The following is a 26,516-nucleotide window of genomic DNA, read 5'->3' as shown; positions in this document are numbered from 1 at the left end:
CTATTAAAATTGAGAGTGCATGGGCAAACCTGCCTTGAGTGAGAGTTCAAGATACTAAATTGAAAGAGTGCTGCTAAACGAACCCTAAAATTAACTAAGTACACCCTACTGTCAAAGTATTTATTGAATTACTAATTTTCCCTAATATAAAATGACTAAAAAGGATATATTGAATTGTGAAACATGACACCACATATTTTTAGGATGTACTTAGATCTTAGGGTGTACTCAATTAATTTCAGGGTTCGTTTAGTAGCACCTTTTTAAAACCATCTAAAACATGACACTACATATTTTTCCCTACACTTCTCTTCTTCTCCATCTTAGCATTTGGACAGCCGAACTCTTTTATCTCTCAAAACCAAGGCCAGTAGAACCTCTCCTCCTTTCAATCACTCTTCTTCTCCAAACTTATAATTTTTTCATTTTTCTCATCTTTCAATTCAAAAAATTCCCTAAAATATTTGAAGCTCCTTGTAAAAACTTGTTTTCTCCAATTTCCCTCCTCAAAAGTAGCCACACGAATCATATTGGGGCTTATATCAGCAAGCAAGGAAATCAATTTTTATTTTTATTTTTATTTTTATTTTTTTGGGGTGGTCATGAATCAAAGATCTTATTGAAAAAAAGACAGAGACTGCAAATAGGCTAACCTTGTCAACCCCTGGCTGAGAAGGCAATCAGAGTTGTTTTTTGGTTTTAGATATTGGATTCATTTTATAAAAAAAAATAAAAATAAAAATCAGACGGCATGAAATACTGTGTTTCTTGGGAAAAAAATTTAAAACCCCGAAGCTGTAAAATTAAGTATTTTAATAAGAGTGATTCCCTTACTTAGTATTATTATATGATTTAGGATCAATATCAAAGAATTATGTTGAACGTTTTTGTATAATTAGTTAGATTTAGGATATATCAAAAAGAACAATATTGTCCAGATTGTATAGTTAAAAATTTTGAGAATCAAAGTATGGAGAAAAAGGGATCATAGGGAGATCGATGAATGTTGTTGGTTTTTTTTGGCGAGATAGAGTGTATTAGAGTGTGTCATGGGTATTTTGGGTAGTTAAATAGGGTGTACTTAGTTAATTTTATATTTTGATTTAAATATTAGGGTGCACTTAAATCATAGAGTATACTCAATTAATTTTAATGTTCATTTAGCAGCCCTCAATTGAAATTAACCCCAAAATAAAAAATGTAGAGTGATGTTTGCAAATAAATCATTCTTTTAATATTGTAAGGTTCAAGGCCCAAGTTCAAGACGCAAGCAGCTCGCGTAGGATTGGCTCTTCAGGCCCAAGTTCAATATAGGCTGGGCAGGGGACATAATATTAGTTTGGGCCACTACGCTATTCATTCCAAACCCATGGACCACTTCAGGGAGAAGAAATACTAAATCAGCCCTATCATAATATCATTGACAATATGATATTATGAGATTTCTGAACTGTAGTTATTTTGAGAGGGTGTATTCAATTAGATTTTAAATGATTTTAAAAGAGTTATAAAGTTGATAGCGTTTAATTGAATTTAATTGAGTTTGACTGAATTCTACAAACTCCATATAGATTTTGACTAAATTCGTGTATAGATTTTAACTGAGTTTGTTATAATTTATTATTAATTTTAATGGAGTTTATAGCGATGGCGGACGGTGGTGATCCCGATGGTGGTGATGGCAATAGCAGTGATGATGGTGGTTTGTGGGGAAGGTAGTGGTGGAGGAGGTGGGAGTGGTAGTGGTGGTGGTGGTGGGAGTGAGGTGGTGGAGGAGCTGGGGGTGGTGGTGATGTGGTGGTGGGAGTGAGGTGGTGGAGGTGGCGGTGGCAGTGATGGTGGTGGGGCTTATAGTAAGGGTGGTAGTGGTGGTGGAGGTGGGGGTAAGGGTGGTGATGGAGGTGGTGGCAGAGGAAGTGATGGTCATGGTGGTGGCGGCAACGGCAACAGCGGTGGTGTTGGGGGGAGGGCTGGCGACGGTGGTGGTGGTGGTTTTGGGGCTGGTGGTGGCGGCAACGGCGATGACTGTGGTGGTGGTGGCGAAGGCGGCGGCGATGGTGATAGTCATGATAAGATGGTAGTAGTAGAAGTAGTGAAATCATATATTGAGAATAAAAATAATATATCTATCAAAATCTATGGGGGGGAAGCAAAAATTTGTCATGGCCTAAAATTAGTCTATTATCAAATGAAATCCACTACTTTTTGTATTTTCTTTAAAATCAATGAGTTTTTTTAATACACACAAACTTTTATGAAGTCTTTTAAAGTCCTGATTGAATACATCTAAATTTAAATGTAGTTTAAAAAGTCTAAATTGAATACACCCAGAATTAAATAAACTGCTATAAAATTGTGATTGAATACAAATAAACTTTTAAACTTCTTTAAAATCTTTTAAAATCTAAATTGAATACACCCCATAAGCTACCATTGATTACTTCATCCCATCATGTCCCTCTAATTAGCTAGAAAAGAAATCTTAATCCCAAGGAAAGGAGAGCAGAAATCAAAATCCATGATTGATTTAGAAAACTACAATAGAAAAAGTGAAAGCTATGCAAAAGTTGGTAATAAAAATTGTTGGAATAATTGCTTTATTCATTAGGCATTTTATATATTAGCGAAAGCATGAGGCTAGGCTGATCAACAAAAAGGGGCAATCAAGCCCAAGCATCATGCTTATTATCCTATATATCCATCCAAACACTGCCAAAGACATGCATACACAACCACAGTGCAGCCAAAGGATACAGAATTATAATATACAGAATGGTCTACCAGAAGAAGTTATTTAGGTGAGATGAAGCTTGCTGTGAATCTTGATCAAGATCGTGCGACGGAGAATGCACGTGCCGGCCTTCGTAGGTTGTGATCACCATCCTCGGGTCCTCGGCTAATCGCTCCACTCTTTTCTTTACCCGGCAGTTGTCCATGGTGCAACGATAATAGCTCCTGCATTTGCATGTACATATGCATGCATGCACCAAAAAGTAATTCAAGAAACTTTGAAGCAGCTTGATAAACCTAACTAAATAAAACATGGTCATGTAGAACTAAGCAAATGCAAGCACACAAATATCTCATCTCGTCACTTCAGAAAAGCATTGTGAACAGAAAGATCTCGGAAAGATCTTCGACAGAGCCTTATAGCTAGCTAGAATGTTAGGTCTCAAAACTTTGATGAGAGCTTAGTTGCCTTTTAGGACAATGAAATCATAAGAGGACTAGTTGTGGGACCTACATTTAACCCTGAAATTCCAAGCCCAAAATACTATTTCTGCTTTACTTTAGCCAAACAATTTAATTAAACACAATAAGCACTCACTTGAAAACTGCACATGTTTTCTTATGATTCAAGTTGTTGACTAACCGATCCAAGTCTTGGTCTTTTCTGGTTACAAGATGTCTGGCTTTCCGATAATTTTATAATACATTTACAGGTAAATGTGTTTTTTTAGCCAAACTCATATTGTCGTACAAATATTTTATATTATCAAACTATGAATTTAAGTAACCTAATTAATGATGACAGTATGAATAAAAGCGTCTTATATTACCAAACAATCGAGGGAGTAAATGACATATAACCACTAAATCAAATATCATCCAACGATCTAAGTCAAGGATCATGCATCTAAAGAATTCCAATTCTTGCATGGATACTCTCTTTACCAATAATGAGATACTCCTCCTTCTTACGAATTACAGTTTGACACATATGCAAAATAATTCATCAAAAACACAAAAAGAAAAACTTCTGCACATATGTCACACTGCTATTATCAGGAATATAGGAGCTCTTACTTACCTGGTAAGGAGGGAAGTATTTTCTTTCTTCCATAAGCGCTAATTAGTGTATAAAACTTTGGTCTCTTCACTCATTATATCCTATTTCAATATTCTAGGTTGAATGCTCAAAGCTTATATAACTCAACTGTATATCAGATATTTGTATCAGAGGAGACAATTCATTCACATGTCTTGATCAGTAGTACACAGGCTCCACATAAGTTAACAAACCCAGCTCTAAAAAAGGTTTATAAACTCAGAAAAAGTTAAATTAAATCTTAGTCAAGTTCAGGTTGGAGTGGGGAAGGATTTCCATTTCATGCAAGATATTCTACTCTAATTATAAGTCCAACTTTTGACTATTTTGTATAAGCTTTGAACACCATAATTATTAACTCTTGGAAAACACATGACACCAGTAAATTCAACAAATGAGGCATATGATTATGCAGGATATATATACGCTCACATTCAAAGTTAAAATCATTTCTGTGGAATTTTGCTGGACTTAATTTCAACTCCTATATGGTGACTCACACCCGGATAGATATATACATATGGCAAGCTCCAAACATGTTAATTAAGTCAGCAGATTAATCTAAATTTAAATAATATTCCACGTAATTAATCAATAGTACTTGGTTGACAATGACCCTTAGATGTACGACATCAGAAATTTTTCAAAATGCACACCGTATGTAACTTAAAAAGTCACAAACCACCATGGTAGGCCAACATCCACAACGCAGTTTCATGATCCGAACTGTTTTCTAATCAAAGTGAATTCAATACAACTTATTTGATAAATTTTTGTAGGGGATGATGACCTTCCTTGGAGGAAGGAAAGACCTAAAAATGAACATTTGGATGATGAAAACACATTGTGATCAGGTGGCACCCAAACTAGTGATTTGTGCTGTAATAAGTTATTGGTGTGCATTTGAAAATTCCTGAATCTGACATATAAACATGAAGGTAACTTGTAGAAATAGTAGCAATAAATACCCAAACCATGCATGATGCACTCCTTCCAAAACCATGCAAGTAATAATGTGCCTGTGCTTTCCTAAGTTTGGTATAACCTAGTTTTGCAACCAATAATTATAATCAAATTACCCTAATTCTTATGATTAAACATGGCCAATGAAATGGATTGAAGCTCCACCACATGTACAGTACTTCTCCTATTCTGGTGATGATTCTTGTCCTAGTACTGGCAGCTTTCTTCTTCTTTTTCATGGAATCCAATCTTAGGAACGTACATTAAATCAATATTCCAAGAAAAAGTGATTTTAGGGTACTCATTTCCGGCAATATCATCCGCCCCTTAATAATTTCGCTTTGGCATCTATGGGATTAAGAAATTTTTTGTTTCCTTTTATAAAGCATTATAATTGATCAATCTTTGCACAGTATGTTGGTGTTTCGTGATCTTTATATTATGAATTTTATCTCCAAAAGTACTAATAATTAGTTCTTTTTGGAAATGGCATTTGCAAAAGGCTCTAAAATATTACAAGTGCATTAATAGTTAACCATCTTCTTTTTTCTTTTTGGTCGGAAATATTATCACTGTACTTATCAATATTGTAAATTATTCAGACCCATCTACCCGTCAAATCTCCAGCGCCAAGCCTGTAAAAGCCTAATGATAATAATGATAACAATGACAATAATGAGAGAGAGAGAGAGAGAGAGAGAGAGAGAGAGAGAGAGGAACACATCATGTGTATGGGGTACAACTAGAAGCTAAAATCCAATTTGACATGCAATAAACTTTTGCTGAAGATGTGATTAAAGCAAAAGAATATAAGAAAAAGAGAAAAGAAAAGGAGAGACCAGTGTAGAAAATGTGAATTGTCTAATTAGTATACCTGGGATGCTGTGTGTTCTTTACCACTTTCTGTCCGTACTTCCTCCACTTGTATCCATCATCAAGCACATCAACCTCACTCATGGTTTTGAAGCAAAACCTAGGCTCCCTCACCTTCCTCCTAATTGCCTTCATCTTCTTCATCTTCATTGCTGAAACTCCCATATGGTGATGATGGCGATCATCTCCACCGTTTGATCTCTTGCTGCTTAGGCACTCATGATCATCGCTCACCTCTCCCCATGCCCTAGACCATATGTACCAAAACATGTTTATGCTTTTAATATTCTTAGTTTTACATGAGTAATTGTATTGCATGCAAGAGAATTCAATTCAAAAAGGAGATCAAGATCCAAGACTACATATATAATCACTAGATGTGGAAATTAAGTGTGATATTAATTATATTATTTTACCAGAGATTTGCAGTGGATCTTTGCAAGGAAAGGAGTTGGGATCCTCCAAAATCAGAACTAGTAGTGATGCTATGATCTTCTCTATGCTTTAGAGGAGTGAGTGATGGGAGTAGGGTTTCAGAGAGATTGGTGCTTGAAGGTATGGTAGAAGAACCGAAGGCTTTGAGAGATCCCAATGAAGAAAAGTTCAAGTTTGGTGGGATTGAAAAGAAACCCATCTGTGCGTTAGAACCCTCTTCATTCTCAAACAAGCCCTGCTGCTGGTTGAGCATGGCCTGGGACGTCGTAGATGCCATCTCTCTCACTCACTCTCTCTCTCTCTCTCTCTCTCTCTCTCTCTCTCTTCTTGAAGGGTGTAGAAAATCGATGAGAGAATAATCCAAGGAAATCTATCTAGGAACGAGTATTAGCAGAGTCTCGATTAAAGGCACACCAAGAGGCTCTCTCTCAAACTTCAAGGATATATAGATTGAAAAAGGGAATTATATACCAAGATTTGAAAGTAACCAAATACCTATAAATTTAAACATGACTACCACTTTCCCTTGTTGCGTTTCCTCTCTCTCTCTCTCTCTCTCCCTCCCTCCTTTTGTGTGTGTCTAAAACACCCTTTCAAATTTAAGGATGAAAAATTCAGAATATAAAACAATAAAGGAGAAAAAAGTGTGATATTATAATACTAAGACAAAGACTTTAACATTTTCAACTGAAGCTGGTGGTTTGGATTTTGGAGTAATATGTGGAGTGGCGAAAACCATGTTGCCATTTGACCTCAAAAGTATGGGATATATGTACATGTCTCACAAGAAGTACTTGTTAGTGGGATTTCACTGTTGTTTTTGTGTGAAGGTCAACAATAGAGGACAAGTAAATGTAAAATATAGCTGGTTTATTTGCATGCTTAATTATAAAAAAGTTGTGATTTTTCATACATGGGTTTACTCAAGTTGGCTAGAGTAGATGTGCACCCGAATTTGAATCTCCCTCTTTACAGTGTAAATTAGATTAAAATAAAATATATAAAAAAAGAAGTTGTGTTTATGATAAAGTTGCATGAAAAGTTTGTCCAACCTCTATTGCCGTGGATGGCTACATTGGGTTGGGTGGGAGAAGGAGGGAGGGGGGGGACTGAATAAAAGTTAACATAGATGAGTACACAATAATAGAACAAAGATCTGAAATATAAGTGTGCATACAAGTGAAAATAATTATATCATTCACTGCAAAAGCTTTCAAAAAGAAAAAGCTTACTGAGAAGGTCATTATAATTCATGTATCTATCAATTTCTAGGTTTCTTTTGGACAATTTTTTCTAGGGTTTCTTTTGGGACACCAAAAAGAAAATATTTAGAGGGCAATGATGATGAATCTTGGGTGCAAATCTACCCCCTCTGCATCGGCGGTGAAGATATCATTATGATTTGTGAAAGAGGCCCTATTTGACTTTTTGCAGAGAAAAAGCTTCTCACCTTTCTAATCTCCCTTTTGCAATTAACTTTCTTTTATGCCTCAACCAACCCCACATCTACCACACAATTTCTCCATTTCCAAACCCACCGTATCATATTGTTATCATCTCTGCAATTAGACATGGTAATCTTTCATGACCTTTGTTATCATCTCTGCAATTAGGCATGGTAATCTTTCATGACCTTTCTTTGACCCAAACAAAAAAAAAAAAAAAAAAAAAATTCTTTGACGACCTATAATGTGTCTTTTGTACTTCATCCGTTTGTTAAACTCAGATAACATGATTAACTTATAACCCCATTATGTTAATACAAGTTTATGATTCATGACTGAAGAGATCATTAAAGGAAATGCAAAATATATATTTATATAACTTGCTAATATAGGCATCGCATATGATGGTTAGAATGATTTATCATTCAAACGACTAATTGCTTGCAGGTTGGGAACTTGCAATGATGTATTATGTAACATGCAAGATAGGATTATGGTTACATAATTACTTATTTGAAATGGACTTATAAATTTTTGACTCAAATGTTTTGACCTTCATAATTAATTTTCTTAACCACTAAACCTTTTCTCATAATTTGGAATATATTAGTTTTCCACTGTTGAGTTCCAAATGAGTTTTATACTTCAAAACAATAATGTTAAATTCATAAGTTTATTTATCAAATGACGTGTCAATATACGTGTCAATGCCTAAAAGTTAATATTTAAATCACACAAACTTTGTCACATTATTTGGTAAATAAAATTTGAAGATCAAATTTAGTACTCAAATGAAAATATAAAAGAGCGATTTCATATCCTATTCTGATGATTATTTGATCCTAAATTCAAATTTCATGGATGATAACTGTATAATAATAATAATAATAATAATTCACTAATCTTATAACTATAACTTGATTATTTAATGTATGAATTTTGACGTTTCTAAAGAAATTTTTTTTTCTTTTTCCATACATGAGATATTGGAGGAGGGAGAATCGAACCTAAGACCTCGAGTGCATAAATAAATACTCTAAACTATTTAAGTTAGTAAAGAAAAATGTCAAGGCCAATAGGGTCCAGCCCAATGAAAAAAGAGCATTGACTTAAAGATCAATGACCTCAAATCTAAACCACCATAACACCTCATTTTCCCTTCTAGTTTAGACTTCCTCTTTGATTCCAAAAAAAAAAAAAGAAAAAAGAAAATTAAAGTGCCTTACTGGGTCATTGCATGAACAAGCTGCATACCTGAGTTCTCTTTTCTTTTTTTTTTCTTTTTTTTTTTCCTTTTTCTTTGAAGTTGGCATGACTTATTATTATGATACCCAAATCTTTTTTTTTTAAATTAAATTTTTTATGCATGACTTAATATTATGATACCTCGATCATTTTATTTTATTACTTTTCTATTGGTGTTAATTTTACAAGAGCAAATGTTTCTTCTTCTTTTTTTTTTTAAAATTATAAATCAATGAGGGTTAAGAATTTAAATTTGGAATTTCTTTTAATATTGGCTTTACGTGGCATGGCACTACGCGATTAAATGAGAGGTGCTGACGCAAATTCAAAACGGCGTCAGTTTGATACTACGTATACTCGGGTTGCAAATCTGTAGTGCCATTCATCTCAGTTGTTGATATCTTGTCAGCAAGAAGATATGTTGTTCACTTAAGTGATGCTGTCGTTTCTCTTCGATAATCGACGCAATCTTGACTTTTGATGAGAATTTTTTATTACGATCCAACATACTAGATTTCACCGCCCCAAAAAATTAATCTCAACCTTCCATTCTTATATATATTTTTGGCAAGAACCTTCAATTCTTATATAGCCCCAATCCCTTCAAAAAAAAAAAAAAACAAATCCATTTTTTATTGGTTTTCTCTTTGGAGTTTCTCGCTCTTCCTTCTTTTTTTTCCTTTAGAGAAATGAAATATATTGTATTTATAATTTAGGCATAAAGGCAGTCAGCCACAAGGACCAATACAAATACAAACTAACCACATAAGATTTATACAAATATGGAAGCACAATAACTACAAGTGATTAATCCAAATAATGCGGAGGAGTCCAAATACACAAAAAGAGTACTTCCACTCATAGCCACGCCAAGCCTAACAAATTACGACAAAAAAACAGCAATTTAACGAGACTAAAACATTATATTATTAAGTAATTTTTTAGTTTTGTATAATTACTTTATGGAGTTTAAAATTAATAATTTATTTAAATTTTATTTAAAAACAGATTTAATTTTTTTTAAAATAGTATTTAATTCCAAAAATGACTTTAAAAATAAATGTAATTTTAAAAAATTCTTAAAAAATTATTTTAAATATCCAAAAATATTTTAAAAATTAATATTGCAAAAGGAGGGTAGTTCAAGTGCAGAAGAGCTAAGAAAAGAAAATTGTTCAAAACCAGAAAGAAGGATACAAATTTAAACAAAGGTCTCTGTGTCTCAAGGGAGCCAAAACTAGTCCTAGAAAGAACAGTATGTATTTTCTTTTCTTGAGGGAAAAAAAAAAAAGGGAAAGAGAAAAAAATGTATTGTGTGAGAGTGAGACGTTTAAGAGAATAATTGGGTTTAAATTGGATTTAAATTGGTTGATTGCTGGCGTGGGGGTGGCGTGGGTATGATGTCAGAGGGATACTTTTTTTTTTTTTCCTCAGAGAGATACTTAGAAAGGGAATAAAATCTATATCTAGGGTTGTAAGTTGGGAGATGAAGAGAGAGAGAGAGAGAGGGAGAGAGGAGTGGGGTGGCAAACAGACATCATTTCTTTTTGTCTCTGTTTATAGGTTGTCATAATTCCACTCAGATTACATCCCCCTATTTTATATTTTCATCGACTTTTCTTTCTTGCTTTTCCTCTCAAAAAGCCAAAACAAAGGGGAAAATAATTATATGGGAGCCATTTTGGCCTGGCCTTGGACACAATTCTCCGTACAAAAAAATTCTTTCATTTGGTTTTTTTTTTTTTTTTTGCTTTCTGTATGACAAATTCTCACATCTTTTGCCAAAGTTTAATTACCATATACAGTTTTTGGGCTCCAGTGGTGGGCAATGGCATGTAGCATTATGATGACTTGTGTTATGGCAAAAAAACATACAAGTTATTAAAACTGACGGAGGAAAGCTTTACTTTAAGAAACAAAAAAATATTATGTTAGCATTTTAGTGTGCTAATGACCTAAAATTCAAAATTTAAAATGGAAGAGGCCTAGAGAATTATGTCGTTATGTGCAAGTTTAGCATGTGATGATGTCCCATTATTATACTGGTGAATTATTGTTGTTTTTATGTATTCTTTCAAGTCTCGTATGTTAATTTGTTCGTACTTAAGTCATGGAGATGCTTACATAAGTGCTTGTAAGTTATTTCTATGTATTTCTTAATTTCCTAGGTTTTGGTTGGCTGTATGGGGAAGGGGGTGCTCTATCAGAGGTTGTTGTTCCCTCAAGAAAGGGTAGGCTACTTGGTTAGTTCAACGACCATGCCCTTAGAAATTCTCACCTAATCATCTTGACCTTTATCCCCATAATTTGTATCCAATACCTCTTTCAATAATATTTTATCGCTATTTTCTTAACCAAATAAAAAAGTCATAATGAATGCTATTTGTCCTCTCAATTGCATTCTTGCACTCTTTTATTTTTAATAATTTTCGATCATGAGATTTGAACTTGTTAGTTTCTCCAACAAGGTGAACATTAAATGCTACTAGACCAAATAATTATTAGTAAAAGTGCAAAAATATTGTTAAGCTCAAGCATCGTTTCTCATTTTTATTGGTTTAGGTTTAAATTTTAAAAATAAAATTGATACTGGACTTTTTTTTTTCTTTGGATATACGCGATAATCTAAACTACAAGAGAATAAGGAAAATATTTGAACCTAATTAAGAAAATGGATTTATTAAAAATGCACGTATATTTATGGTATTTTGGTGATGGATTTGTAACAATATTTCACCCAAATACCATAAATATACGTGGAGTTTCTAGCATCAAACTGTAGAGCACTTTATTTCATATCATGACATGGGGTCGAAACTTGCCCTCTCCTCCCTCCCCCTGAATTTACCAAAAAATAAATTCTTATATACAATTTTGCATGATATATAAATGGAATAAAATGTAGGCTAAGAAGAAAAAAAAATACAATAAAATGAAGCTAATTTGAAGATATACCGATACCTTCTGGAAGTAGGGCCGAAGGGCTAATTTTGTGGTCCATTGAACTTCACAATTGCCGTCACAATTCTAATCATTACCTTATCTAGACATTCCCTAATTTTTTATTTTATTCTCCCATACTTGTAATTTCTTAAATTCGTGTTAAATTAAAAAGAATAATGCTACACTTACCACATTATTATCCCACATTTCTATACCATATGATGTGGCATATCCATATCATATGTCACATCAAATAAATAAATAAAGTGTATTTTAATAAATAAAATTAGAAAAACAGAAACTAGTATTTTACATGATTTGGTATGTACACATCAGCTGCCACATCATGTTGTATAAAATTGTGGTATAAAAAATATGGCAAGACTAGTATTATTCAATTAAAAAACAAAAGCTTGCCACTAATACTAAATGACCTTAATTAGTGAAAAGAAAAAAATAATAAAAGTAATGACCATAACTATTTTTATGAAGACGTGCATAATTTAGTGATAAGGTTGCCCGTCCCTCTCCCTGTTAGAGTAAACTGTCAAAATCCCCTCTTAATTTATAGCTAAATTTTTCTTTATTTGTCCCCTAACCTTTTTTCTTAGAATAATTGTTTCTTCGACTATTAACATTAGTCAATCTCTCCCCTACCCTTAATTTTCCTCACATTCCATCCAATTTACCACTCATTTTGATTTTGTATAATAACTCGTCTTGAATTTTCTTTTAATTTTTGAAAATTTTAGTGTAAATTGACAATTTTGCACCCATAGTGTTAAACCCTAGATTTTTGAGCCACTTTTGTTTGGGACAAGTTTTGATAATTTTCCTAGCACCATGAGGTTGGGCTAAGTTTCACGAGTGCGTAGGAGCAAACGACTCTTAATTCAACGTTGTAACGGAGAAGTTAGGAGGGTTAGAATACCAAGAGGATTTGAGCTCGAAAGCTGCCGGTATCGCTCCATCGCAACCATCCCTTTTGAACTATTTTCTAGCCACCACTGCCGGCGACACTTATTTAGTTTTGTTCTTCTCCTTGTGGGGAACATTTCCCCTATTTACCCTTAAAATATACATCATTTGTCACTCACGTGATTAAAATTAACGAAAACTATGACAGAAGGACTCAATTGGCATGACTGAGGCCACGTTTGAGATTGCTTTTTTTGGCCAAAAACCTAGTTCACTTTAAAGTTAAACAGTTTAAGGTGTTTAGTAAAAATAAAGTATGTCAATTATTTTAAAAGCAGTGATCTTTTGACAGCAACTTTTAAAAATAAGCTCTGGGTTGTTTGTCAAAACTGCTTTCAAAAGAAGCAGAGATAAAGCCTTTAATGAATTTTTTAAATTCCCAAAATACCATCTTTAATTTTTTAAAATGATACCACCTCCACCTCCACCTCCACATCCAACTCTACCACCTCCACTACCACTGCCATCACCACCACCACCACATCCTCCTTCGCCACCACCATCACCACCACATCCTCCTCTGTCACTACCACCACAACCACCATCTCGTCCTCCATCTCCACCACCTCCATCTCCACCTCCACAACCTTCATCCCCACCACCACCACTACCACAACCACCACCTCTTTCACCACTATCTTCACCTCCATCTCTTTCACCACCTCCACTACCACCAAAAATTAGCTCATAATACTTTCAAATCATGTCTATTTGAATCATTATTCATAGTTACAACAATTTTATATTAAAATTTACCAAATGATTTTGACACTGCTTTTTGTACTAACAACATTTTAAAAGAATTATTTACTAAACATGAAACTACTTTACTTTACAGCTAATTATTTTCAAATCATAGTAAAAGCAACTTTTTAAGAAGTGACAGCAATCCCAAACTGGTCTTGAGAGAGTTGGAAGACCAAATTTACTATATATATATAAAATTCGAGTACCGAATTGAAACTTAGATATAAATTCATGAACCATTGCTGTAAAAAAATTCAGCAACTTTTTTAAAAGTGACAGCAATCCCAAACATGAGAGTTTTGGGCTTAATCGAGTTCTTCTAATCAAGTCTCTTTATCCATGTGGCTTTCTATTTAGTTGCCATGTGTACGGTTGTTTTTAATTGAAAATTTCTTTCCATCAGACAAAGATACTATTTGAATAATGCTACTCTTACCACATTCTCATATGAGGTGGACAGCCACATCAATTAAAATTAATTTGACGTTTTCTTTTCTTTTATGATTTATTGACACTTTTTAGTTGATGTGGCTGTCCACTTCATATGTCACATAAGGTGATATGAAAATATAATAAACATGATAAGAATAGTATTACTCACACCATTTAGTCTCACAATTGTGAGGTGAAGCTGATGTTGCTGTAGAGGATCATACATGAACAACACCCCCACCATATATACTTTTTTCATTTGTTTGGGTCTCTTTCTTCTTTTATAAATTTGAAAAAAAAAAAAAAAAAAAAAAAGGAAGAAGAAAGTTAAAGAGGAAAGTATGGTGTATGGTTTTGTAGGAAAGGATAAAAGGGTAGGTAGGTCCATAACCTAGATGTATGGAGAGAGCATATGAGGAAAGCAGCTTTACACATTGAAGCTGAACTACTTCTCTCCACGCCCTGCCTGCCTGCCTGCCTGGCCCTCTCTCTCACTCACTCAACTGATCAGGTGAAAGAAAGAAAAGAAAAGAAACAAGCACATGGGACTAACTTATACGTACAGTACTGAATATATACAGTCCAATAATAACTTCGATGGTCCACTGGGTAAAATTATTTACTTCAAACTTAACATAACTCCTTCCTTTACATTCTATACATTAAAAAAAATACATGCATATATATATATATATATATTGGTTAAATATTATTATTATTATTTTAGAGTGCTAATTTTCCTATTCTCTTTTTTTTCACTTACACTCCCTTTTGTTTTTAAAATACTTTTTACTATAATATACAAGGGAGTGTAAGTGGACAAAAGATGAGTGAGAACATAAAATTTTCAACGAAATGAGTCTAAGTGGATAAAAAGGGAGTTGGAAAATCAGCTCCCTTATTTTATACAAGCGATATTAGAGGTGGAGAAATTGAATTTAAGACTTTGAGTTCAGAGATAAATACTTTTAACCACTTAAACTACAAGCCCCAATGAATGAAATATTATTAAGCTTGATGTTATATATATATATGAAAATGACGGTACAATATCGGAAGATATGCATGTCAGTGAGAGGAGCTTGAGAAGCTGTCATGCGTGCTCTTCGGCCTCACCACATTGTCGGTCTGCTGACTGCAGTTAGTGGGGCGTGATGAGCTACTTGGACTGTACCAAACCATTGACTGCCGGCAGCTGCTAGCTGCTGCTGCCAAAGTCTACATATGCGAACCTGGTTGAGTTTTATTTTTGTATCACCCTCTTTTCATCCCTACTAAGGTTTCTATTTAATTTCCCTCACAATAATTAGTCATGTAATTAGTACATATGATTAGGTATGTGCGAGTGATTGCACCGATTATTATCTGTGAGAAATAAAAAACACATGATTAAAATTAGGTTGTTTAGTAACGTCCATCTGTGAATGATCATTTCGTTCAATAACACTACTTTCTTGGAATTGATAATTGATTAAGGAAAACATAGTGTACTTTGTTTTTCATTTCTTTTTAAAGCTTTTTAAAGAAAACGTAGTTTTCTTAATGACCGTATTTACCCTTAATCCGCCTTAACCCAATATTAGAGTTGGTTGTGTGGGCCGAGTCATTGGACACATAAGTTAAAATAACATGCTTTTGGTTGGCTAATGTTTTTGTAATTCACTGAACTCAGATTATATTGGTCCTTTGCCAACTATATTTTCGTCCAGTTGGGATTAAACTTATTTACAGCACTTTCCAATCACTACTTGGAATATGGTCACAGGGATTGTGAAAACCTTTTTCCTCCCCTGCTCCTTCTCTCTATCTTCCTGTTGGGAAAACTTTTGGATGTCTATCTCACTGGCAAAAAGGAGAGAAGAGACATAGCCAAACTCCTAAATCATGTTAATCATTCCAAGATCCATGAGTACAATCCAAAGTTTCTATTTTCATGCAATGGGCAGTTCTCAATCTCAAATCTTATATTTTGGGTTACGAAAAATATAGATTTTTTCATTAGAAAGTGCATGATAGCTATTTCGGAGTGCTAATGTAGTCCCATTCATTTAATATGGTCGTGAGCTCGTTGTTGAGGGGGTCAGTCATTGGAGGGTGGAAGCTTTGCAATGCTTACAAGATCTCGAACTTCTCCACTCATTGACAATTGATTTTTTGAGTTAGATGCTTATATTCTTATATGATATTAGAGCATGATATATCCATGTATCAAGTCCAATTGTCACATCCTCTCACGTTACTTAATAAGAATTTTCCACATGTAACATGCTAGTTACAAAAGACGCCATACATTAAGGGGCCTCTCCACCCATTAACACTTGGTTTTAAGATGGATGCCCACATTCTAATAATACTCTCCATTGTTATTGCCCAATTAGGATCTAACTAGTGAATTAGAAAACACTTCATCTAATTATGAAGCCTCACAAATCATGATTACATTTCAATATTTTATTAGAGCTTTGTCGCAGTTTGAGACTAGTTGCAAAAGACGCCATACATGAGGGGCCCCTCCCCTATTAGCAATTAACCCGAATTGGTTATTGTAAGGTTTTCCCATTTATCCCCCATTTATGATTTCGCCACTCCTTGATGGTTTTGTGACGCATATAACAAAACATTTTTGTGTTAAATATGTATTTGATAGGAGTTTTAGTACCTGTGCAAACAGGGTTAAAATCACTTAAAATACTTGCAAGAATACAAGGTTATTGTAGTATAGATGCACATGCAAGGTCGTTTTTCTCAAGGACTAATCAGCAATTTAAGTAAAAACAAATTCCAAATGACTACTTAAAATAAAAGGTCAAGAAAGATGATTATGAATTTGGTTGATTCTAAAAACAAATATTAAAACAAGAACAAATATGATTGAAGGAAAGAGTTTTGAATATCAATTTATAAAAGCACTAGGGTTTCACCATCACCTAGCAATCCTATGAACTTTTACCAATTACTTATGATTTGCACATGCCACTTTGAAGGTTAGGTTTTCCTAATGTATATTCTACTTGGAACCTCCAACACAGAACGTATATCCAACATGCAACCCGTCCGGACGTTCGGATCAAATCTGAACATGAAAGACTCATTAAGTTTTATGAAAACCCTTTGAAAAACCATGCAACCCTTAAGCCGTGGTGTTCATCTTAAGTGAAATTACAATTATTAATCACAAGAAGCTAGCATCAATTTCAGGGAACCTTCCGACCAAAATTGCATCCAATTACTTTTCTAAAGATCCTAATGGTGATCAGGCATTAAGACAATTAGATAGTTTAAAACAGTGATTAACAATTCAAGTAGGCATGCACTCATCATAAGCAATTAAATAAAAATCACATATTCATGCTAAGGTTCAAGGCTTCACCCTAGCAAAAGAAATTTAGTTATGCATACTCATAATTGAAATCCAAGAAAATATCATTAAGAAGAAAAGAACGAAAACACCTGAAAGTTGTGAAAACCCAAAACCCTAGCAATTGCTCTCCACAATGCAAAGTTCAAAAGTGAAAAAGAAGTTCAGAATTCCTTGTGAGAAAGAGCTTAAATACCCCTTAAAACCTAGCTGCCAATGTACAGCTTTTCCATCCCCACAAGGAAACTAATTAAAATAAAATAAAACTAGGAAATAAAGTCCAAATTGGAATAGGAGAATCTGCCCAAAATCTGCCCAGCCACGTTTTTGCCCCAAATCTCCTCCAAATCTGGCCCAAGATAGCTTGTTTTAAAGATAAAAATGTTCTGAACACTTCTCTAGAAGGCCACGAACCCATCCGAGGTCATCTTGTGCTCCAAAAACGCAATAAAAGCCCAACACGTCACTATTCCAGCACCGCGCACTGCTCATTTATTTTATTGCCAGAAAATAACCGCTTGGAAGAAAACTCTGAAATTTTGATACGATCAAGCTAAGTGACTCAAGAACGTCCTCCAACTGGAATTATTCCAAAATTCCTCCATTTGATTATGTTTTGCTCCAGAGAGAGTTGAAAGTCCTATATTGGAAATATAATTCAAAGTATCAAAATTCTTCCAAAATATTAACCAAAATATACTAAGAATGAGGTTAAATATATAATATAAAATATGTCCATCAAAATACCCCCAAACTTAGATTTTGCTTGTCCTCAAGCGAAACAAGACTCAAACAAAAATAAAAACTTAACAGATTAGACATCTGGCTAACACTTAACCAGGACAAAATTTCCACCTTCAAGTTGCAATCCATAGAAAATTTTAAAAACTAGAACATCCTTTCCATAGATCCAAGTAATCTCACCACAAAGTCTAAGCTATTTAGACTCAATTAGAAAAGAATTCACAAACTTCTTTCGGTGTAAAGTGAACCATTATGGTTATGGAGACTCGACTAAAACCCTTAACTCTCATCCCTTTTATTCATACTTCACACACACTATGATAACGTGTTGCCTTTATCTTCATTAGTATTGATTTGAAAAACACACTTGGCTCCATGAGGAAAAACTTGATGTGATGTGCAAATTTCACTAATTCATGAATTAGGGTCAACAATAAATTGAAAAGATTTTAATTTCCTAACGTAAAAAATAATATGGAAACAACTTGAGCCTTGAACTAAATAACAGAACCTTTTGCCCTGGCTGAAATTCCTTCCGTAAAATTTGACTGTCATGAAATGCCTTAGTTCTTTCCTTGTATATGCGAGAACTATCATAAGCACCTTGATGAATTTCCTCTAGCTCATTTAACTGCAATTTCCGCTTTTCCCCAGCTGAGTCATATGCAAAATTTAACTCTTTAATGGCCCAGTAAGCTTTATGCTCCAGCTCCATAGGTAGATGACAGGCTTTCCCATAAACAAGTCGGAATGGTGACATCCCAATAGGAGTCTTATAAGCTGTCCTGTATGCCCACAAAGCATCATTTAGTTTGAAACTCCAATCCTTGCGTGTAGAGCTCACTGTTTTCTCCAAAATACGTTTTATTTCTCTGTTTGAAACTTCAACTTGACCAGATGTTTGTGGGTGGTATGGTGTAGCCACGCGATGATTAATCCCATATTTTGCCAGTAGGTTAGCAAATGGTTTATTAATAAAATGCTTCCCCCCATCACTAAGAATAACACGCGGAATTCCAAAACGTGGAAATATAACCCCCTGGAGGAACTTCAGGATCACTGATCCTTGATTAGTTTGTGCGGCAATGGCCTCGACCCACTTTGAAACATATTCCACAGCCACTAAAATATATTGGTGCCCGTTAGAAGATGGGAATGGTCCCATGAAATCAATACCCCAAACATCAAATAGTTCAACAATTAAGATACTTTGCTGGGGCATCTCATTCCTTCTGGATTGATTGCCGACCCTTTGACACCTATCACATGCCTTGCACCAATTCTGTGAATTTCTAAAAAGTGTTGGCCAAAATAACCCACTCTGTAGGATTTTCTCTGCTGTCCTTTTCTGCCCAAAATGTCCTCCACAAGCGTAGTGATGAGCAAACTTTAAAACACTTTCCTGTTCAGCCTCCGGAATACACCTGCGAATAATCTGGTCTGCACAATACTTGTATAAGTACGGTTCATCCCAGAAATAGTGCTTTACATCAGATAAAAACTTCTTTTTTCTGCTGGTAGGAAAAATCTGGATGCACCACACCCTTAGCCAAATAATTGACAATATCTGCAAACCAAGGTGTGTCAATTTTGACAGCAAATAGCTGTTCATCTGGGAAACTTTCACTCAATGGTAGAGAATCTGCCTCTGTAGCTGCTGGAATAATTAATCTAGATAAATGATCAGCCACAACATTCTCACTGCCCTTCTTGTCTTGAATCTCTAAGTCAAATTCTTGAAGTAAAAGAACCCAACGAATCAATCTAGGCTTTGCATCCTTCTTAGACAACAAGTATTTTAGTGCAGCATGATCCGTATAGACAATTATTTTAGCCCCAACCAAATAAGACCGAAATTTCTCTAGTGCGAACACAACTGCCAACAATTCCTTCTCTGTAGTTGCATAGTTAAGTTGTGCATCATTGAGAGTACGACTTGCATAATAGATGACATGGGGAAGCTTATCTTTTCGCTGCCCTAAAACTGCCCCGACAGCATAATCTGACGCATCACACATTAGTTCAAATGGTAAATCCCAATTTGGTGCAGCAATGATGGGCGCCGAAGTTAGGAGTGCTTTCAACTTGTTGAATGCTTCTAAACAGGCCTTATCAAAATTAAATGGTGTATCCTTAGCCAATAAAGTGCACAAAGGTCGACTAATCTTGGAGAAATCCTTGATGAACCGACGATAAAAACCTGCGTGTCCTAAGAAGGACCTCACACCTTTTACTGATGTAGGAGGTGGCAGCTTTGCAATAACATCAATCTTTGCTTTGTCAACCTCAATGCCTTTGCTAGAAATTGAATGACCCAAGACAATTCCCTGTTCAACCATGAAATGACACTTTTCCCAGTTTAGCACTAAATTAGTCGCTTGACATCTCTGAAGAACTAAGGATAAATTCTGTAAGCACTGATCATATGAATCCCCAAAAACAGAAAAATCATCCATAAAAACTTCCACAATATTTTCGACCAAGCCAGAAAAAATACTCATCATACAACGTTGAAACGTAGCAGGTGCATTGCATAATCCAAACGGCATCCTCCGATAAGCATAAGTACCGAATGGACAAGTGAAAGTAGTCTTCTCTTGATCCTCTGGTGCGATTGGAATCTGATTATATCCAGAATACCCATCAAGAAAACAGGAAAAAGCCCACCCAGCCAACCTTTCTAACATTTGGTCAATAAAAGGCAATGGAAAATGGTCTTTTCTCGTCCCTGTGTTAAGCTTCCGGTAATCTACACACATTCTCCAACCCGTAGTCAATCGTGTAGGAACTAACTCATTATTATCATTTTTCACCACTGTAATACCGGTTCATTTAGGCACAACTTGAGTCGGGCTAACCCATTTACTGTTAGAAATAGGATAAATCATACCGGCATCAAGTAATTTCATAACCTCTGTTCTGACCACCTCTTTCATAATTGGGTTAAGGCGGCGTTGAGCATCAACTGTTGGCTTCACGTCGTCTTCCATTAATATTCTGTGCATACATAGGGCTGGGCTGATTCCCTTGATGTCCGCAATTGTCCATCCCAATGCATCTTGATATTTTCTCAACACACGAAGCAATTTATCTTCCTCTGTCGGTGTTAAATCTGCTGCAATTATAACTGGCAGCGTCTCTACAGCTCCTAAATATGCATATTTAAGATGTTTTGGTAAAGGCTTCAGCTCCAATTTTGGCGGCTGTTGTCTAGATGGTTTAAGGGGCTGTTTGGGCTCCCCTAAACTCTCGTACACATTCCTAAATTTTGGCAACACTGTGGGCAGACTGTTCAATGCGTGAATGTACTCAAGAACACCTTCATCTTCAAAATCTGTCTCAAGTTCCCCTTGTAAAACATGCAGCAACTGATATGTTTTTGAATTAGCATAAAATCTGTCCTGCACCATACTATCTACCATGTCAATACGCATACAATCTTGCTGTTCAGCAGGACGTTTTGCTGCCTCAAACAAATTAAACACCACAGATTGGTCCTGAACCCGTAAAGTCAATGTTCCAACTTCCACATCAATTAAGGTCCTAGCTGTTGCCATAAACGGCATCCCCAAAATAATAGGTGTTTGAAGGTCTTCATCCATGTCTAAAACCACAAAATCTGCCGGTAGATAAAGATTATCAACCTTAATAATTATATCTTCAATAACACCTCTTGGATAAGTGATTGAACGGTCAGCTAGTTGAAGTATAATTGATGTAGGCTTTAAATCTCCTTGCCCCAATCGCTGGAAAACAGAAAAAGGCATCAAATTAATACTTGCACCCAAATCAATTAAAGCACTTTTAAAATTAGAATTTCCAATAGTGCAAGAAATATTAAAACTCCCTGGATCTTTTTTCTTAGGTGGTAGTTTGTGTAGCAAAACTGTGCTGCACTGTTCTGTCAAAATAACTTTGTCCAAATCTGAAAGCTTCTTTTTGCTGCTGCAAACTTCCTTCAAAAATTTGGCATATGATGGAATTTTCTTGATTGCATCCAGTAATGGAATGTTGATTTGAACCTTGGATAATGTCTGCATAAAGTCCTTGAGTTGTTGATCTTTTGCTTTTGGCTTCAAACGTTCTGGATATGGAATAGGGGCCTCATAAACACGCTCAGGAACTTGTTTTGGAACAGTTTCTAGATCTGCCAAATTATGTTTTTCTGCAGGTTTGGCAGGTTCTGCTGCTACAAAATTTTCTGTATTATCGTCCATTGTTTGCTGCTCATTTTCAATGCTATTTTCACGATTGTCATAGCTTTTTCCACATCGTAAAGTCCGAACAACGTTGCAATCTTCACGTCCATTTGGATTAGGAATTGTTTGACTAGGAAATTTGCCCTTTTCTCTATTTGAAATCTGTGTAGCTAGCTGTCCAAATTGTTGCTCCAAACTTTTAATTGATGCTTCAACGTTTTGAAATCTTTGATTGTTGCCCTCGATGAATGATTGAGTTGTTGCTGCCAGTTTAGCAAGTTGATCTTCCAGAGATGGTTTGGAGGGAACAAAAGGTTTTTGTGCATGCTGGAATGGTTTGGCATTTGTCTGATTGTCACCCCATTTGAAATTAGGGTGATCCCTCCATCCAGGATTGTAATGAGTTGCATATGCATCATTCCTAGGCCTTTGATAGCTGTTCATCATATTGACATGTTGTTCAACAAGCTCTGGGTAAGAGTCTCTATGTGGGCAGCCCATTATGTCATGTGTAGCCATACTGCATATAGTGCAAACTGTTGATGTAGGTGGCTGCTGTGTAGAACTTGCTAGATGTTGTAGAAGCATATCAAACTTTGCATCAATTTTCTTATCCATTTTTTCCATTTGTGCAGACATATTGGGAGAACCTACTGATAACTCAAAAATGCCCCTTTTCTGTGAATGTTCTGCTGCCCATTGCTGAGATTCTGTAGCCATCATATCAAACAGTTCAAATGCCTCTCTTGCAGATTTATTTGACAATGATCCTCCTGCTTATGCATTCACATGGCTCTTAGATGTAGGATTAAGCCCATCAAAGAAAATATTCATTTGTGTATCTGAATCAATTTTAACATGTGGACACTTTATGTACATCTCTGTATATCTCTCCCACGCTTCATGAAACTCTTCATTAGGCTTCGTGTAAATGTCAAAATCTCCCTCTTGAAATTCAATGTCTTGGATGCTGGATAATATTTGTTCAGGAATTTTGTGTGTAACTGCTGCCAAGTAGTAATGCTATTAGAGGGTAGAGTGAATAACCAAGTTTCTGCCTTGTCCTTCAAAGTGAAAGGGAAAAGACGTAACTTAATAGCCTCAGCAGAAAAACCCCTAATCAAAATATTCTCTCAACCCACAATAAATTTTGCAATATGTATGTTTGCATCTTCATTCGGCAGCCCCCGAAAAGTAGGTAGAATTTCAAGCATATGGTGCCTGATCTCGAACGAATCACTCTCTTCTTGTTCAGGATACACAATGCAATTGGGAACATCAGTGGCACGGGCTTCCAATGACTCCCTTAGTGGTCTACCTGCCGCAGGTAATTCTAACGCCATGTTACCCTCGTTTGCAAACAGATTTTGCAGAAAAGTGCCCTGTAGTGAACAGTCCCAAGCCCAAGTAACTTCTCTCCGCTGTCTATGCAGTGTTTGCTCTGGTTCTGGATCAAATTGTACAATCTGTGCAGTTCCTGATCTGGTCTGGACCATGCAGTCTGCAGAATCTGCAACAGAAACAAAATTGGTCAATTTCAATTAAAAAAAAAAAAAAATTTTTTTTTTTTATTTTGGACGAAAATTAAAAATAAAATAAAATAAAATCAAATAAATCAGAAAAAGGTTAAACAAAAATTGTCTAAAATAGTCCCCGGCAACGGCGCCAATTTCTTGATAGGATTTTTGGTAGATCTTTTTCTGATTTATTTGATTTTATTTTATTTTATTTTTAATCACTTTTGTTCTTAATTACTTTCAACACAAAAATACCCACACTGAGACCCAGTTATGCGCACAAAGCGAAGCTTACCGTTAACCAAGCTCAGGAACTGCGAGACTATGTGGTGTTGGGTTGAACTCCGTCTGGGTCAGCTCATCTGAGTCGTTGGGTCTGAGTTGGGACGGATCTCAGTGAGCATCCGATTGTCTCTTCGACGAAGCCGCAGCTGATGGTGATTTTGATTTTGTTGAGGGTTTTCTGGATTTGGCACCCTCACATAGATGAACCCACACGACTATGCTCTGAAAGATAGCCAAGGCTCTTGAGTTCTTGCTGGAGATGACAAGGGGAGAGGGTGGAGATGGATGGGTTGAAACTGAGTGAAATAAAATGAGAGCGTCTTTTGTGATTTACATTCTGAGTTGCGAATGGCCAAAGGCGAGCCTTTCAGCTCTGGGCTCGGGCTAGGAGAAGGGAATCCAATATTTTTTCAAATGACAGATGCAGCAGCTACACCAGGTTATATGGTCGCTATCGCTCATATATGACGCGAATGTGGACGTGGTTGAGTTGGTCAGCGCTCTTCGCATCCCAGCTACAGGTCCTGCCTTCGAATCACCGCAGCATCACCTCCGCATCCCTGGTGTGTTCTCTCTCTCTTTTTCTTTTTTCTTTTCTTTTTCTTTTTTCTTTTATTATTTTTTTATTTTTTCTCTCCTAATTACTTCTTTAGTTGTTTCCTTTGTTTATTTTCCACGCCTTGAGGACAAAGTGTGATTTAAGTTTGGGGGTGGGAAAGTAAATTTTATATTTTTCATTTTTTGAGTCTTGTTTAAAAATTTTCGTTTTTAAGTTAATATCCATAGATTATTTTAAACGTTAGAACAAATGGACATGGTGAAGATCAATCCCACAATAGAGTCTTTTCTATTTATTGTTGCTTAGACACTAATTCATGAATTATACTTTGAAATTTGCACATCACATCAACATGGTTTTTGGGGAGTGAGATTGGAATACTTACTTTTTGTCCAAGTGTGGTTTAATTTCTGTTCAATATAAATAAAGTTAGTATGTGTTATAAAGTAATAATTGCCTCACCTGAAGCTTTGCTAGTAACCGGGCCAGTCCTGCCTAATCAGCAGTGATTCTCGAGACAAACGATAGAGTTTTGGCATGAGGTAGGGTGGTTAGTTGGTTTCGTAGCCTTTTCAGCTTGAGTTAATAAGTCCTTAGGGGTGTTCTACACCTAGTGCCCTAAAACCTGAGTGGTTTGGGAGACATTGACCTAAAGCTCGCTACGCGGTTGGATCGAAAGCTTAAGGGAACCAACATTGCACAACCACTACTATTACTATAACAACAAAAACAAAAAAAAAACAAAAACAAAAACAAAAACAAAACAAAAAGAAAAACAAAACAAAAAGAAAAAAAAAGGAAAAAAAAAAAGTGTGGAGGGTGTGAAGTATGAATAAAAGGGATGAGAGTTAAGGGTTTTAATCGAGTCTCCATAACCATAATGGTTCACTTTACACCGAAAGAAGTTTGTGAATTCTTTTCTAATTAAGTCTAAATAGCTTAGACTTTGTGGTGGGATTACTTGGATCTATGGAAAGGATGTTCTAGTTTTTAAAATTTTCTATGGATTGCAACTTGAAGGTGGAAATTTTGTCCTGGTTAAGTGTTAGCTAGATGTCTAATCTGTTAAGTTTTTATTTTTGTTTGAGTCTTGTTTCGCTTGAGGACAAGCAAAATCTAAGTTTGGGGGTATTTTGATGGACATATTTTATATTATATATTTAACCTCATTCTTAGTATATTTTGGTTAATATTTTGGAAGAATTTTGATACTTTGAATTATATTTTCAATATAGGACTTCAACTCTCTCTGGAGCAAAACATAATCAAATGGAGGAATTTTGGAGTAATTCCAGTTGGAGGACGTTCTTGAGTCACTCAGCTTGATCGTATCAAAATTTCAGAGTTTTCTTCCAAGCGGTTATTTTCTGGCAATAAAATAAAGGAGCAGTGCGCGGTGCTGGAATAGTGACGTGTTGGGCTTTTATTGCGTTTTTGGAGCACAAGATGACCTCGGATGGGTTCGTGGCCTTCTAGATAAGTGTTCAGAACATTTTTATCTTTAAAACAAGCTATCTTGGGCCAGATTTGGAGGAGATTTGTGGCAAAAACGTGGCTGGGCAGATTTTGGGCAGATTCTCCTATTCCAATTTGGACTTTATTTCCTAGTTTTATTTTATTTTAATTAGTTTCCTTGTGGGGATGGAAAAGCTGTACATTGGCAGCTAGGTTTTAAGGGGTATTTAAGCTCTTTCTCACAAGGAATTAAGGACTTCTTTTTCCCTTTTGAACTTTGCATTGTGGAGAGCAATTGCTAGGGTTTTGGGTTTTCACAACTTTCAGGTGTTTTCGTTCTTTTCTTCTTAATGATATTTTCTTGGATTTCAATTATGAGTATGCTTAACTAAATTTCTTTTGCTAGGGTGAAGCCTTGAACCTTAGCATGAATATGTGATTTTTATTTAATTGCTTATGATGAGTGCATGCCTACTTGAATTGTTAATCACTGTTTTAAACTATCTAAT

At 35.4% G+C, this 26,516-nt stretch overlaps 2 protein-coding genes and 1 non-coding gene across 3 annotated transcripts; 2 read left to right on the top strand and 1 right to left on the bottom strand.

Annotated features, from left to right (window-relative positions):
* Window positions 1-1,647: 1,647 nt before the first annotated feature.
* Window positions 1,648-2,635, top strand: LOC117630365 (glycine-rich protein 5-like). Its single transcript, XM_034363101.1, has 3 exons — window positions 1,648-1,715; window positions 1,834-2,077; window positions 2,609-2,635. The coding sequence occupies exons 1-3, from the start codon at window positions 1,648-1,650 to the stop codon at window positions 2,633-2,635; spliced, it is 339 nt and encodes a 112-aa protein (XP_034218992.1).
* LOC117631961 (probable WRKY transcription factor 13) lies at window positions 2,581-6,569 on the bottom strand. Its single transcript, XM_034365314.1, has 3 exons — window positions 6,082-6,569; window positions 5,667-5,912; window positions 2,581-2,955 (listed from the first exon to the last, which is right to left on the bottom strand). The coding sequence occupies exons 1-3, from the start codon at window positions 6,375-6,377 to the stop codon at window positions 2,778-2,780; spliced, it is 720 nt and encodes a 239-aa protein (XP_034221205.1). The 5' UTR covers window positions 6,378-6,569; the 3' UTR covers window positions 2,581-2,777.
* Window positions 6,570-23,041: 16,472 nt separating this feature from the next.
* LOC117633283 lies at window positions 23,042-23,147 on the top strand. Its single transcript, XR_004586597.1, has one exon. It is a non-coding gene; the product is annotated as a small nucleolar RNA R71 (small nucleolar RNA).
* Window positions 23,148-26,516: the final 3,369 nt, after the last annotated feature.

This window comes from Prunus dulcis, chromosome 6, assembly GCF_902201215.1.
Source record: "Prunus dulcis chromosome 6, ALMONDv2, whole genome shotgun sequence".
In the NCBI taxonomy this organism is placed as follows: Eukaryota; Viridiplantae; Streptophyta; class Magnoliopsida; order Rosales; family Rosaceae; genus Prunus; species Prunus dulcis.
The sequence above is the reverse complement of the archived record's forward strand: the minus strand, read 5'-3'. Positions and strand labels throughout refer to the sequence as shown.

Excerpts from the sequence above, each read along its gene's own strand:
- LOC117631961 (XM_034365314.1), bottom strand. The coding sequence starts at position 6,377 with ATGGCATCTACGACGTCCCAGGCCATGCTCAACCAGCAGCAGGGCTTG. Across the intron at positions 5,913-6,081 it reads AGATCCACTGCAAATCTCTG|GGCATGGGGAGAGGTGAGCG; the intron begins GTAAAATAATAT and ends CATATGGTCTAG. Across the intron at positions 2,956-5,666 it reads AAGAACACACAGCATCCCAG|GAGCTATTATCGTTGCACCA; the intron begins GTATACTAATTA and ends ATGCAAATGCAG.
- LOC117630365 (XM_034363101.1), top strand. The coding sequence starts at position 1,648 with ATGGCGGACGGTGGTGATCCCGATGGTGGTGATGGCAATAGCAGTGAT. Across the intron at positions 1,716-1,833 it reads GATGGTGGTTTGTGGGGAAG|TGATGGTGGTGGGGCTTATA; the intron begins GTAGTGGTGGAG and ends TGGCGGTGGCAG. Across the intron at positions 2,078-2,608 it reads GTGATAGTCATGATAAGATG|GCATTTTATATATTAGCGAA; the intron begins GTAGTAGTAGAA and ends TTTATTCATTAG.